Source organism: Eptesicus fuscus, chromosome 13 (assembly GCF_027574615.1).
Source record: "Eptesicus fuscus isolate TK198812 chromosome 13, DD_ASM_mEF_20220401, whole genome shotgun sequence".
In the NCBI taxonomy this organism is placed as follows: domain Eukaryota; kingdom Metazoa; phylum Chordata; class Mammalia; order Chiroptera; family Vespertilionidae; genus Eptesicus; species Eptesicus fuscus.
Window position 1 is genome coordinate 48,236,395 of NC_072485.1, and position 12,400 is coordinate 48,248,794.

Genomic DNA, 12,400 nt, shown 5'->3' on the forward strand with positions numbered 1-12,400 from the left:
GGGCGAGTATGCAAATTACCCAACAAAGATGGCGGTTAATTTGCATATGCTGAGAGAGGGAGGAGTGAAGACTGAAGACAACTTAGAAGGAAGAGGGAGGAAAAGCAGAAAGCAAGGTGGCTGCCAGAGGGGAAGCCCGGGCGGGGTGGAGCGGGGTGGAACAGGGTGGAGCGGGGCAGGCAGCAGTGGCGAGTGGGTGCAGGCGCGGTGGCTGCAAAGGTAGTGGCAGCAGCATCGAACACGGCCGCAACAGCGGCTTGCAGGATTTTCCTGCAAATGGGCTACTAGTCTACTAAATAAGGGAGTTGAATTATGTGAATTTAAAAGTAACAGAAATATAATTATATGATACTGCTGTTACAGGGACTAGTTGTTTTCTAACATATATAAATAGGCAAATAAATGTATTAGCCAGTGTAGTATGTTATAACAAACAACCCCAAATATTAATACCTTAATAAAATAAAAGTTATTTCTCTCATGTTGCAATCCAATGACTGACAATAGTGGTGGCAGTGGTGGTGGTGGTAGTGATGGTTACAGAGATGGTAGTGTTGGTGTATATGTGTGGGAGAGATTTGGCCACACACAGTTATTCAGAGACTGTTTAGCTCTACCATCACTTAATACCTCAGTTCCCTCCTCCTCAAGATTGATATTGAACCAGCAACCAAGGGAAGGACATGGGGGGGAAGGATGCTGGAGATTACTATAGGGGTCAGGCCTGGGAAGTGGCTGTCTCACTTCCAACCATATCCCATTAGACAGAACTTTGTCACATGTTCCCATCTCACAGCAAAGGAGTGTGGAATGCAATTTAGCTATGTGCTCAGGAGCAAAAGGAAAAGTGAATTGGTGAACACAGTTTCTGCCACAGTTTACCCTTTTGATCACCCTGTATAGGTTTCACTATTCCTATCATACATAGAATACAGTCACTCTGTTCTCACGAGAGACAATTCCAAGCCCCTTCCAGCTCAAAGTCCATGATCTCTAAGTTATGTTCAGCCATCCCTGTCAGGCCCAGCTGTGGTACTTTGTGGTCTGGTAACCTATGAACTAAAAATGTATGCTGTCCCCCAAATGTAATCTGGGGTGGAGCAGGATCTTGATAACCTCAGTAAAAACTGCCATGTGCAAAGGAGAGGAATGGGTGACACATCAGTCACCTGGCCGTAGGAGTTCTGGAATAAAGAAGAGACATTATAAAGGCCACTAGATCAGCTTTCTTTTACTGCGTGACAAATTACTGCAGACTTAATGACTTAAACCAACACCCATTTATTATCTCACCATTCTGTAGATCAGAAGTCCCAATGGGCTTGGCTGGGTCCTCTGTTCTGGGTCTCACAAGATTAAAATCAAGGTGCCAGCTGGGCTGGGCTCTCACCTGGAGGAGCTGGGAAAGAATCCATTTCCATGCTTATTCAGATTGGTGGAAGAATTTTAGAAATTCTGCCTACCGCAGTTGCCTACCTTTGATCAGATTGTGATTCTGCTTTCTGGGAGAAACTCCAGTGTCCCATGTCCACTGTGCTCTGCAGCCATTCATTTTGTACCATCTTTTTTGGTCCATTTTAAGTGGGAATTAGAGAGTTATGCCTTGCTTTTACTATCTGCTTTCTGCTGGTATAAGCTTAGGATTCCCAAAGTTGTTTTCCAACTTGAACAATCAAAGGAGTTTTTAGTTCTGGCTTATGTTTCTTTGTAAATACAGTTTCCTCACCAACTTAGATTTCTGATCTGTTTGCTTCCATTTGATTCCATGTGTCAATAATTATACTTCAAATCCTTTCCCAGTTATTATTCTCAAGATATATTTGTTTGTTTTCTCAGCCCCTTGTCTTCTCCCTCTCCCTCTCCCTCCCTCTCTCTCTCTCTCTCTCTCTCTCTCTCTCTCTCTCTCTCTCTCTCTCTCCCCCTCCCTTCCTCCCTCCCTTCCTCCCTCCCTCCCTCCCTCCCCCCCCCTCTAATTTAATGGTGGTTAGTTCATTTAAAAGCATAAATGGAATACCCTTAATCTGGTCTTTGCGGTAGGACTAAGTTGATCTGGGTTTAACTGAGAAATGTTATGGGTTCTTTTTCCCTCACAGCTCTTTTTAGCTTTACTTTTTGGGGTTTAGAAGCAGTCACATTTTCTAACCCTTCAGTCTGAAAACTCTATTTTTCTCCTTTCTCCATCCAAATAGCCAATTTTTTTGCTGAGTGATTTTTTTCTTGCAGTACCTTGCCAAAGGCAGCCAATAAAAGTTCACATACTCTAACACTCTGATTCTTTTCAACCACTTCTCCTATACATAGGCTGCCCTTGAGTTTACCCTAAATTATCATGGTTAAGACTTGACCAAATATTTTTTGCTTTATTCACAACATGGGTCACACTGTTTCCAGTCCCTGATATCAGTTTCTTATTTCTTGACACTCAAGTGCTAAGCCAGTGCTTCATATTTTGAAAACTTGTTATTGAAGCACCCCATTTCTGGTTCACATGTATGCATTAGTCAGGATAGACTAACTGCTATAACAAATATTTCTGAATTTCTGTGGTTTAATACACTAACATTTTGTTTCTTGCTTATGTCACAGTTGAACACTGTGAATGCCCATTCAGAAACTCAGCTTCCACCTAGTGGTTCTTCCATCTTCTTGGGCCTCAACTGAATCCTCTGAATTTGATAGGAACAGAGGGGGATAAAGAGATTGTAGAGTCATGGGTAAGATAATCGTGTTTCTAGGAAACTAGATCTGAAGGTCTACACTCCCCTGCACCTAGCTGCAAGAAAGACTGAAAGATGTAGTCTACCTATGGAAATTAGGTTGGTAAACACTCAGCAGTCTCAATCACAGCAAAATGTATTAATTACAAAAACGATGGGCAAAGAAGGTACTGGAGACTAGGATCAGGCATAGGGAAGAGGAGAAGAATTGATCCAGCTGCTGTGACTGGGGACTTCTGGCTTGCTTCTGGGAGACACTAATAGCCAATGGGGCAATATTGTTGGCTTGGCTCCACAAAATAAGGAGGCATTTAGCTATTGTCAAAGGTTTGGAAATGTGCTTTTATTTTCAAACTCAGGCACGTGACATGCTACAGTTCAATTTTAGCACACCTGTGTAAGGGTTAACAACATTTGGAACCAACAGCCAGTGCTACACAAATCCAGCCTCTCCCTCTTTGTTTACTCTGCAGGCTGTACAGCAATATATATTGGCTTTGTAGTAGCTAGAAAGTGAAGTTCCTTTTAGGAGGTGACATCATCAACAATAGCACAAAACAACACATCGCTCTGCAACTGAGCCTAGGCACCAGAGTCCTAGGGCTAAGCAGGAATGTCAGACTTCAGAGGCATTTTGAGGGGAATTTTTATTTCAGATCAGTATCACTTCAGGAAATACAGGGCCTGTTTCTCTCCTTTTCACTGCTGCTTTGACAACAGTTCCATCTGCTTCAGGTCAATCTTGGCTTTTCAGAAAAGAAATACCGATAAGTACTTTTTTCAGGAATACTCGTGGAAATGTGATTACTCCTATGCCCCTTCTTTTTCTCAACCCCCCTTACTCTCAGAGTAGTTTGAGTGAGGACCTTGTCTGGGAGGACTCTTGCAGGTCTTCCTATGGAGCAGCTGGAGGTTCAGGAACTCACTGCAACCCTCTCTCCTGGCCTTTGTCTCAACTGGAAACAAAGGTCACAACCTTGTGGCCCAGTGCACAATGGATTCTCTTAGCCTGGTCCTTTAAGAGTGGCTGAGACTGGACATTGCCAGCCAAAAGCTCCATCTCACAGCCACTCTCTCAGGAGCTCTGTTTGCATCCTGTCTTTGGGCTCTGAGGACCCAGACCTCCTTCAGTATGTCCAGCCTCCCTGGAAAGATAAACCATCCATCCATGCCCCCAAAGTCTGTCTACCTTGATCTGCACCTCTTTACCTAGTGGCACATCCGTGGTCCATCCTGGCTTGGGCTTCTCTCACAGTGATTTGCTAGCCACTGTAAAGGATGTCCCCCTTAAATCAACATGCTATTCTAAAGTGGGGCCTAATCTAGGTGGGTCTCCTGAAAGGAGTTGTTGCATTAAGCCTGGTTCTTGAGCTTGGGAATGATATTGCTAGTCGGGCCTCATTTCTGTTCTCTCTCAGAGCAGACTGAAAAATATTAGAATAAGTTGAGGCCAATAAAGATGTTATTGTTCTTATAGAAATAGTGGTGGTGCTGGTGCTGGTATTGGGAAGTATGCAAAATGTCAGCTGTCCTCAAGCTGCTCTCCACCACCTTGAAGGCTCCCTTGTTCTTTTGATCAGCATTTAATGACCACCTCCCCAGCATTAGCCACCATGCTAAGCCCTTACCCAGAAAATGGGTAAGACATGGTTCTTGTCTTTGAGGAAAATTTGCTAGGGGAGAAAGACATAGAAATAAGTTATTGTTATATATTGTCATAATGATCAATAAGGAAGTTGTTTAAAAAGTGCCAGAAAGCACAGAGAAGGGTGTGCCCTATTGTGTGGGGTATAGTGGGGAGTTGGAGGAGGTAATTAAAGCCTATATGGAGGGGATGATTTTTGCACTTGGTCCTGAAGAGTGACCAGAAAAAAAAAATCGCAGGAAGAAAAACTAGTGGGTGGAGGAACAGAGCTGTGAGAGAAAATTGGTTAGTCTAGGCACCAGAAATGGTTTGGAGGTGCTGAAGGGTCTGGACTGTAAGGTGTCCAATTAGGAGACCACTGGAAGAGGCCATGTAGTGCAGTGGTTAAGAGCACAGCCTCTGGGCCAGCCTGCCTAGCTTTGAGTTCTAGCCCCATGATTTACTTACTAGGTGTCCTCCGAGAGCTACTTGTATTTTTTGTGCTTCAGTTTCCTTAGCTGAAAATGAGAAGACTAGTACCCACCTCATAGTTTTTGTTCGTTTTCCTTGAAGACTAAATGAATTAATACCTACATAGTACCTAGAACTGTGTTTGTATCATAGTAAGTTTTATATTATTAAGTATTAGCAACAAAAACAAACAACTTCAACAACAAAACAAAAGCAAAACAACCACAACAAAACCCACACAGAAACCAATACCCCCCAATACTGATGAGGGATGAATGAAGGCTGTGAAGGTGGAGCGAGAGGTCAAATTGAAGGTGGGGTGTGCTCTATCAGTGTTCTACTAAACAATTGGGGATGCTCTGAAACACATGTTTGAGTTGAGATTCCATTTGAACTGAAGCACTAGGTGTAGTTGCACACTTATATGTGGGCACATGGACGCTGAAAGCACACCGCGTCTCCTTATTCACCTGAGAGTCGAATTAACTTCTCCCAATGGGGAGAGAACAAATAGGGAATAGACTGTGCTGTACAGCACTTTGGAATTGTACTTGAAATGGAGACCAGCAAGTTCAATATTAAAGCCATGAGTTTGCAGTGTTTTTCAAACATCTTAAATCCACGTGGAGAGCTCATTGAACAGGTGCCTGGTGACTGCCCCATACCTAGTGAATATCTGTGGGTTGGCTTTATCCAGAGCACCCATGGCACACGTTTGGAGGCTTGTTGGCTTCATGCACATGTGTGCTGTGTGTATGTGTGTGTTGTTTGTGTGTACAGATGCATATATATTAATTCACATCTTCCCATTGCATTTCAAGCACAGAGCTAAACTCAGTCTAAATATTTTTCTGAGAATTCTTTTCTTTTTCTGTAAAGATGAACTCTGTTCCAAAGGGGCAGAAAGAGAGTCAGTGAGAACGAGATAGGAAATGGGAAGATATTGACGTCGTGACTCCTAATTCCAGGCCTGTTCCTTGGGGTTGGAGTTGGCCTTTAGGCACAATTCTTCCTGATTTTCTATTGCAAAGGGGAAATGGAAGAGTGAGCTTTTCACTGTCCCCTGCAGTGAGCCAAGGCAGGCGACCTTCCCTTCTACTGGAGTTCCTTGGTGAAGGTGACTTCTTCATCTACTGCTGCTTTCCCAGGAAAGTTTTGTTGATCCTCCGAGAACATCAGTTACCATGTATGAAGAGCTCCCACAGGGGAGCTGATTGTGAAAGAACTCCTGCTCATTCTCTGATGGACCGGTGGCAGCGTGCTCACACCTGGGCCTGACAGCACTATAACTGGGGGAAAGGGTGATGGGCTGTGTGCAGGAGCAGAGTACTGGCTGGATGTCAGGTTTCCTACTGCTCTGTAGGCTGCTCATGCTGGAGTCCTGAGCTCCACCAGGAGTCCCTCTGGGCTGCTGAGCAAGTGGATCTTCCAAGGGGCCCATCGGGCTGCTCCACACAAGAGTTATAGGAATTGTACAGCCCCAAGACCACAGTCAAGACCAGCATTGCTGCGGCCATCATCCAGATGACTTGCCAGTGCTGACACAGTTTGGGATACAGGACTTGTAAGAAATGAACCAATTCTTCAAGTTTGCTGTCAAATGAAAAAATAGGTGGAGGGTTTAGTATGTTGAGCACAAATATGATGCCCAGACCCATACTTTTCTGTCTGGAACACTTTCCATGCTATCTAGAGCACTGGTTCTCAAACTCAGCAGTGTATAAAGTCTCTTAGCAGCACTTATTCAAAATACCCAGGCCTACTGAATAAGAAAGAGTTTCCAAAGGTATGGTCTAGGTATCCATAGTTTAAATTTTCCTTCAAGTGATTTTGATGCCACCAATTCATAGCTTTGATGTTGGGAGCTACTGAGATACAATACTCTATTTGTTTGTTTGATTCTTCACCCATTTACCCAGGCTCTCATCTGTTCATGAGGTGGTCATAGATATCTGAACTCTCCCAAGTCCCAAGATATAAAGTTGGCTGACCACACTCCCACGCATTCAGACAGGACCAGCATCTTTTCTGCATTTATCGGTATTAGTAATCAGTTCCAAGTTCTAGTCTTTGTCTGCCTCCATGTTCAGACACATAGTTTGTTGTCCTCATTTCCACATCTGACTATATTCAGAGTGGGAGGATTATGCGAACCTCATAAAAGACTTGATGTCAATGATAAATGATGAAGAACCAGATCAACCTCAAGAGTTCACTTTAAACAGTTCACTTTAAACCATCCCAGGGCAATCAGAGGACTAGCAGCTCCCAGCAACCTCTAGATGGCTTATTCAAGATGTTTTATTAACCCTGTTAATTTTTTAAAAATATATTTTATTGTGTGTTGTTGTTTTTTACAGAGAGGAAGGGAGAGGAATAGAGAGTTAGAAACATCAATGAGAGAGAAACCCCATCAGCTGCCTCCTGCACACCTCCCACTGGGGATGTGCCTGCCCTTGACCGGAATCGAACCTGGGACCTTTCAGTCCGCAGGCCAATGCTCTATCCACTGAGCCAAACCAATCAGGGCTCAACGCTGTTAATTTTTATTCCGTAATCTTTCCCTCCTCCTCTTTCTCTTCATACTCTTCTCTCCCCTTTCCACTCACTCTTTTCTCTCTTCCCTCCTTGCTTTTCATCTCAGTCCTCCTCCATTTTTTGCCTGCTTCACTCCTTTCTTTCCAACTGCCTTTCAACTTTTCCACCCTTTATGGCCTAGTGAAAAGACGTTCTGTCAGATGGCCCACTTTGAAGAGTCCATTCTTAGATCTCTCTGGAGAAGCCCTGGACACATCTATTTTTGAAGGGGGGGGAATATATATATATATATATATATATATATATATATATATATGTGAGAATATTGAGGATTAACAAATGGAGGAGGTGAGAAAAGTGACAGGGCTTTCTGAAGATCTTAAGGCTCACATAGACACTGAAATATGCAGGCTATTTGCTGAGAAGTAAAGAGCTCTACTTCAGAGTTAGTAGAAAAAAGACACCGTAACAATGGATAAAATTACTCAACAAATGCACTCTTTATAAAGGGGCCAGATACTCAAGAGGGCCTGCCTCAGATGCTACACTAAGGCACTGATTAGTTTCTTTTCCATGTGGGAACCCTCTGATGATCATAGCTGGGAAGGGAGAGCTTAGAAGTGGAAGGTTATTTTCTTTCAGCTCCATTTAAATTATTTCCTTTCTATTTAAATATAATTGTATGCTAAAATGCAGCCTTTCTTTTCGGCTATATTTCCATGCCCAAAGCAAACTGCTACAGTGGGGAAAATGCCACTCTAGCCCCACCCTTATGTGGAACAGCAGAGAAGGTCAAGATCTGGTTTCGTGACCCTCGGCTGGTCAGCTGTTTTCAGCCTATAAAAGAGGTCAGAAATAGAATTCCTTTGGAAAACAATTTTTGGTTGTACTGAGTTCTTCCCATTCCTCCATCGGGAAGGGTGAAGATGCTTTCCCCTCACCTGGGCCTAGAGAGGGGCTTCGGGGATGCTGCTTGGAGAGTTCGGTATGTTGCAATAAGAGGTAGACAGTGTACTATTGTGTATGACCCGCACCTGAGAAATCTAAAGAGCAGGGATTTTGCTGAAGTGCTTTGTGGCATCAGAGTAGGGGGGCGGGAAACTACCTTCCCACCAATGGTGGGCCAAAGGTAGATGTTTCACTTCACCTGGATGTAGTCAGGTGAAGGGAAGCTGGCATTGGATGTCATGGTTTCTGTCTGGAAATGCTACCTAGAAGCTGAACAAGGAAGGTATACTTCCAGATGTTCAAGGACCAAGAGACAGATTTTAAGTAACCAGCTGGAAGAGATGCATTCAACCTCATAAAGGGACCTGCAACTGAGAGAGCCTGAGCAATGGTTTGAATGTGTGTGATGCTGGGATGGAAGGAATGGTTTTCTCTGAAGGTCCCATAAAACGCCATACTAAACAAAGTCAGAAAGTCAACTTTAAATGCCTGCCAAAACCTCAAGCCCAGTCACAGTAATACCAGTCAAGTATTGCCTTTCCTACTCCTTAATCTAGATTCTTGTTCTCAGTGTTCATCCTGGAGAGGTCAGATACTGCAACAGCAAAGTGTGGGTGGAGGGTAGGAGTGTAACTAGGAGACTGAGAGAGAGCATGCTCCCCATCCCCACTGCAGACTTCCTTCCTAAAGCAGACCAGCGTTGGGGGAGGAGAGACACTTGAACTTTATAAGTTCAAGCTTTTCACTATTTCAGCGAACTGCCCATTTTAATTGCTGAAAGGAGGTTATTATTGGGATTTAAACTTGACCAGAGGACTTATGTTTTCAGAGAGTTATTGGAAAAGTAAAGGAATGTACTTAAAGCCACAGAGCAGGTTTGAACAGGCAGTGGGAGAAAAGGTAAAAGTTTTCTATTGCACCTTATGAGTCTTACTTAACTGTGTTCTCTGTTTTAATATGGTTAAGATATTGAATTGATTCACTAAAGTTCATTTAAGCTGATCTTCCAGAAAATAATATTTATAACAGATTACATTATTATATATTAATAAACATAGTAGACATTCAGACAAAAAGACTTGTTGAATCTCTTATGTAAGGGATCAACTACTGGGGTTACCCCAGTGTTTTTTGTTTTGAAATTCACTAGGTAGGACATGGACTTTTAATGACTTCATACCTTGCTTGTTGGTGAGATGGCAAAATTTCATGGGGAATCACATTTGAATGCAGGTGCCTGCAGACAACTGTGTGTGTAAGGGACTCAGAAATAAATAGACTGCTTGGCATTGAAGACAACAGCTCTCAGGGCTAGTCTGGCTTTGGTCACAGTTGAGGAAGGGAAACTATAACTTCGAGTGTGCAGTTTATATGACAGCAGTGTCTGTCTTCATGCTGGCCCTGAAAAGGCAAAGCTATATTCCTGTGCTGAAGGACAAGGACCCTTCTGAGGGCTGTGCTGGTGTCTGGTATCCATCACCTGTGGTATGCGCATGTACTCAAGACCAAATGTAAATCTGAAAGGGAGCCAAGGTGGGAGAGAGAAAAGGCCTCAGGATAGGCAGGACCAAGAGGACACTCTCAGATTATGGATGCATAGGGTGGCCATTTGTTTAGGCAGCTGACCAGGAGCTGTACAGAGAGGGACCCAGGCACAGCCTTATTTTCTCTGGGGTTTCATGAAATGGGAGGGGGCCACCAATCTTCTGAGATCAAATTAGCTAGATAAGGATTCCAGCCCTGTGCCTTGTAAACCAGACTGTTTATATTCCATGTACTCTCTGTTTAGTTCTCTTTTGTTCTTTCTTGGTGTTTGGAAATGTTAGAAGTTCCAGCCTGTGTTAGCTGGTTTGAAGGGGGTCAAAGGAAGAGCTGTTGTCGAGGCCTGGGCTTGACTCCATTAAGGGGAGGAAGGCATTGTGGTGATCTGCAAAATAAGAGCAGACGACCCCAAGAGAGAGAAGAGACATAAGTAGATCAGGATCCAGCTACTTGGGGTAGGGACTATGCTTTCACTGTTGAAACTTGGGGGTTCTTTCAGTAAGAGAGGTGGTACATCCTAATAAAGTTGTTTTCACTGATGAAGCATTTTCTCCAGTTCTCCTAGATAACTCTTCCCTTGAGCATTGGGGTGAATTCATGTAGGCTGAGACATTTCACTCTGGTTGAATCTTCCACTAACTGTGCTCTATTGTCCCTCTGTGCTTTGAAGCATCTCTATCTCATGTCTAATTTTTATTTTATTACCTTATTTGTTACATGCATGTGATTTCCAGAGTCTGTCAGCAATGAAGCATAGACGCATATCCTATCCCAATTTTAGCAGCTAATTAGATAATTAATCATTTTGGCTGGAGCCATTCTCAAACCTAGAATAGCCTGGGGGTCTAAAAACAAAGCTTTTGGTGAAGTGTTCCAAGTTTGCTGTAACTACATTTTCAAACATCATAATTCAAGACTTCTGGTTTGAATGTACTAATAGAGACAAGAGGGTAGAATATGTGAAGGTGGGGCTATCATTAAAATTCAGGACGTAGATAGGACAAGATGAAGGATCTATACTATCTTTATCTGCATGTTATATCTATTTTCCAGACTTAGAGAAAAATACACTTGAAATATACAGTATATCTAAAAAAACCCAAGTATTTCCAATCCAAAGTGAAACCAATGTCCAGATGACCGAGCTTGTTTGATCAGCATGGAAGGGTCCTATTGGAAACTCACCTTGTCACCATGCTGAGTTTGTCCCTTGCACCTATCTATTCTCTCTGCCTCTGTTCTTATAAGAAACCCCCTCTAGGGCTTTAGACCAGCTCCTTAGACCATGGTACATTTATGGGGATACTAGTAGCTGGAAAGGAGCTAAATATGGCTGGGCTAGGAGGGACTCCAGTCAGAGTCCCTCACAATTTGTTTCTCGGCTCCTGATGATAGCTCTCCACCACCACTACCATCACCACTACCACCACTTATGACCTCGCGGCTCTTGCAACTATCCCCTTGTTAACTAATTTGGCTCTTTGGAATTTCCTCTGCTTCCTCTCCCAACATGACTGTCCTCTTGACTTCTGTTGGCTGCTCATTTGGGCCTTAGACCCACTGATGCCCTGGACTGGCACCTCCAGAGATATTGTGCAGTTAATGAATTATGACCCATTTTGGCAGTGGCAAGGGCTCCAACCTGCTTCTCTGGTCCTTTCCCTCTTCTTCACTTTCTTCTGCCTCTTCAGGTTCCTCAGGACCCTCACTCTTCTGTTCTTCTTCCTCCTCCTTTAGGCCTTTAAACTCTTGGATCTTCTTTAGATCTTCCTGGTATCTAGAAGGCAAAAAAGGAACAATCGAGTCTGGGAAGGCCAGGCACAGAGCATCCTTTCCTGAGGTCTGAGAGGAGAGGACTTGAGCATCCCCAATAATTAGGCACTTCCTGTGGTTCCACAAACAGGAAAAAGCTGGGAAACTCCACTGAATCCCACAGCTCATGTCAGTACAATTTCCCCTCAATCTTCAGTCATCCTTCCTGTTTATGAAAGCGTGACAAAACTGACAGGGAAAAATGTGACCGGGTTCTTGTTCTACCAAACATTCAGTGGGGCTAAGATTACAAGTGTTTCCTATGTAACCTTGGCGAGTCAGCTCCTCACCTGTAAAATGAAGAGGGTGTCATTCATCTCACAGGGTGTGGGAATGTTCTGAGGAAGTACCAGGCATACGACTTGATCTAGTGAGGGTGACACCTGTCACACAGGCTAGCTTGCTGGGAAGTTTTACCCAAGTGGCAGGCACACAGCTTGTCTTAGAGAGGTACTCAATAAATGTTTACAAAGCCAATGGAGTCATTTACCCTCACGCATTCTGAGAACAGAGGACAGCTGTGGGTTAAAAACAGGCTTTCCTAGAGAAACCCTTCTGATTTCCTTCTCTCAGGATCAGTATTACACTGAATATACACTTTCTGCCTGTCCTACAGCTGAGTGCTTAAGGCCAGCACATCTTGGCTGGAGCAATCTCAGGATATTGTGCATGGCTGTCCCACAAAAGCCCACAGATTTCACACCAGTGGGAAGCTGTGTCTCCCTAGGAGCCACAGGAAAATAAGCTC

The 12,400-nt window shown here is 43.6% G+C and overlaps 1 protein-coding gene and 1 long non-coding RNA gene across 4 annotated transcripts in view; one reads left to right on the forward strand and one right to left on the reverse strand.

Annotated features, from left to right (window-relative positions):
* Positions 1–12,400, forward strand: part of LOC114234934 (uncharacterized) — a 64,866-nt gene that overhangs the window by 32,660 nt on the left and 19,806 nt on the right. The window lies entirely within an intron of this gene.
* Positions 5,696–12,400, reverse strand: part of IRAG1 (inositol 1,4,5-triphosphate receptor associated 1) — a 112,617-nt gene continuing 105,912 nt past the window's right edge. For all 3 annotated transcript variants that reach the window (XM_054724941.1, XM_008151034.2, XM_028159861.2), the window contains 2 exons: positions 11,483–11,617; positions 5,696–6,405 (listed from right to left, as the gene is read on the reverse strand). In XM_054724941.1, the coding sequence (XP_054580916.1) occupies positions 6,162–6,405; positions 11,483–11,617 (379 nt within the window). In that variant the 3' untranslated portion in view covers positions 5,696–6,161. The remainder of the gene's footprint in view (positions 6,406–11,482; positions 11,618–12,400) is intronic.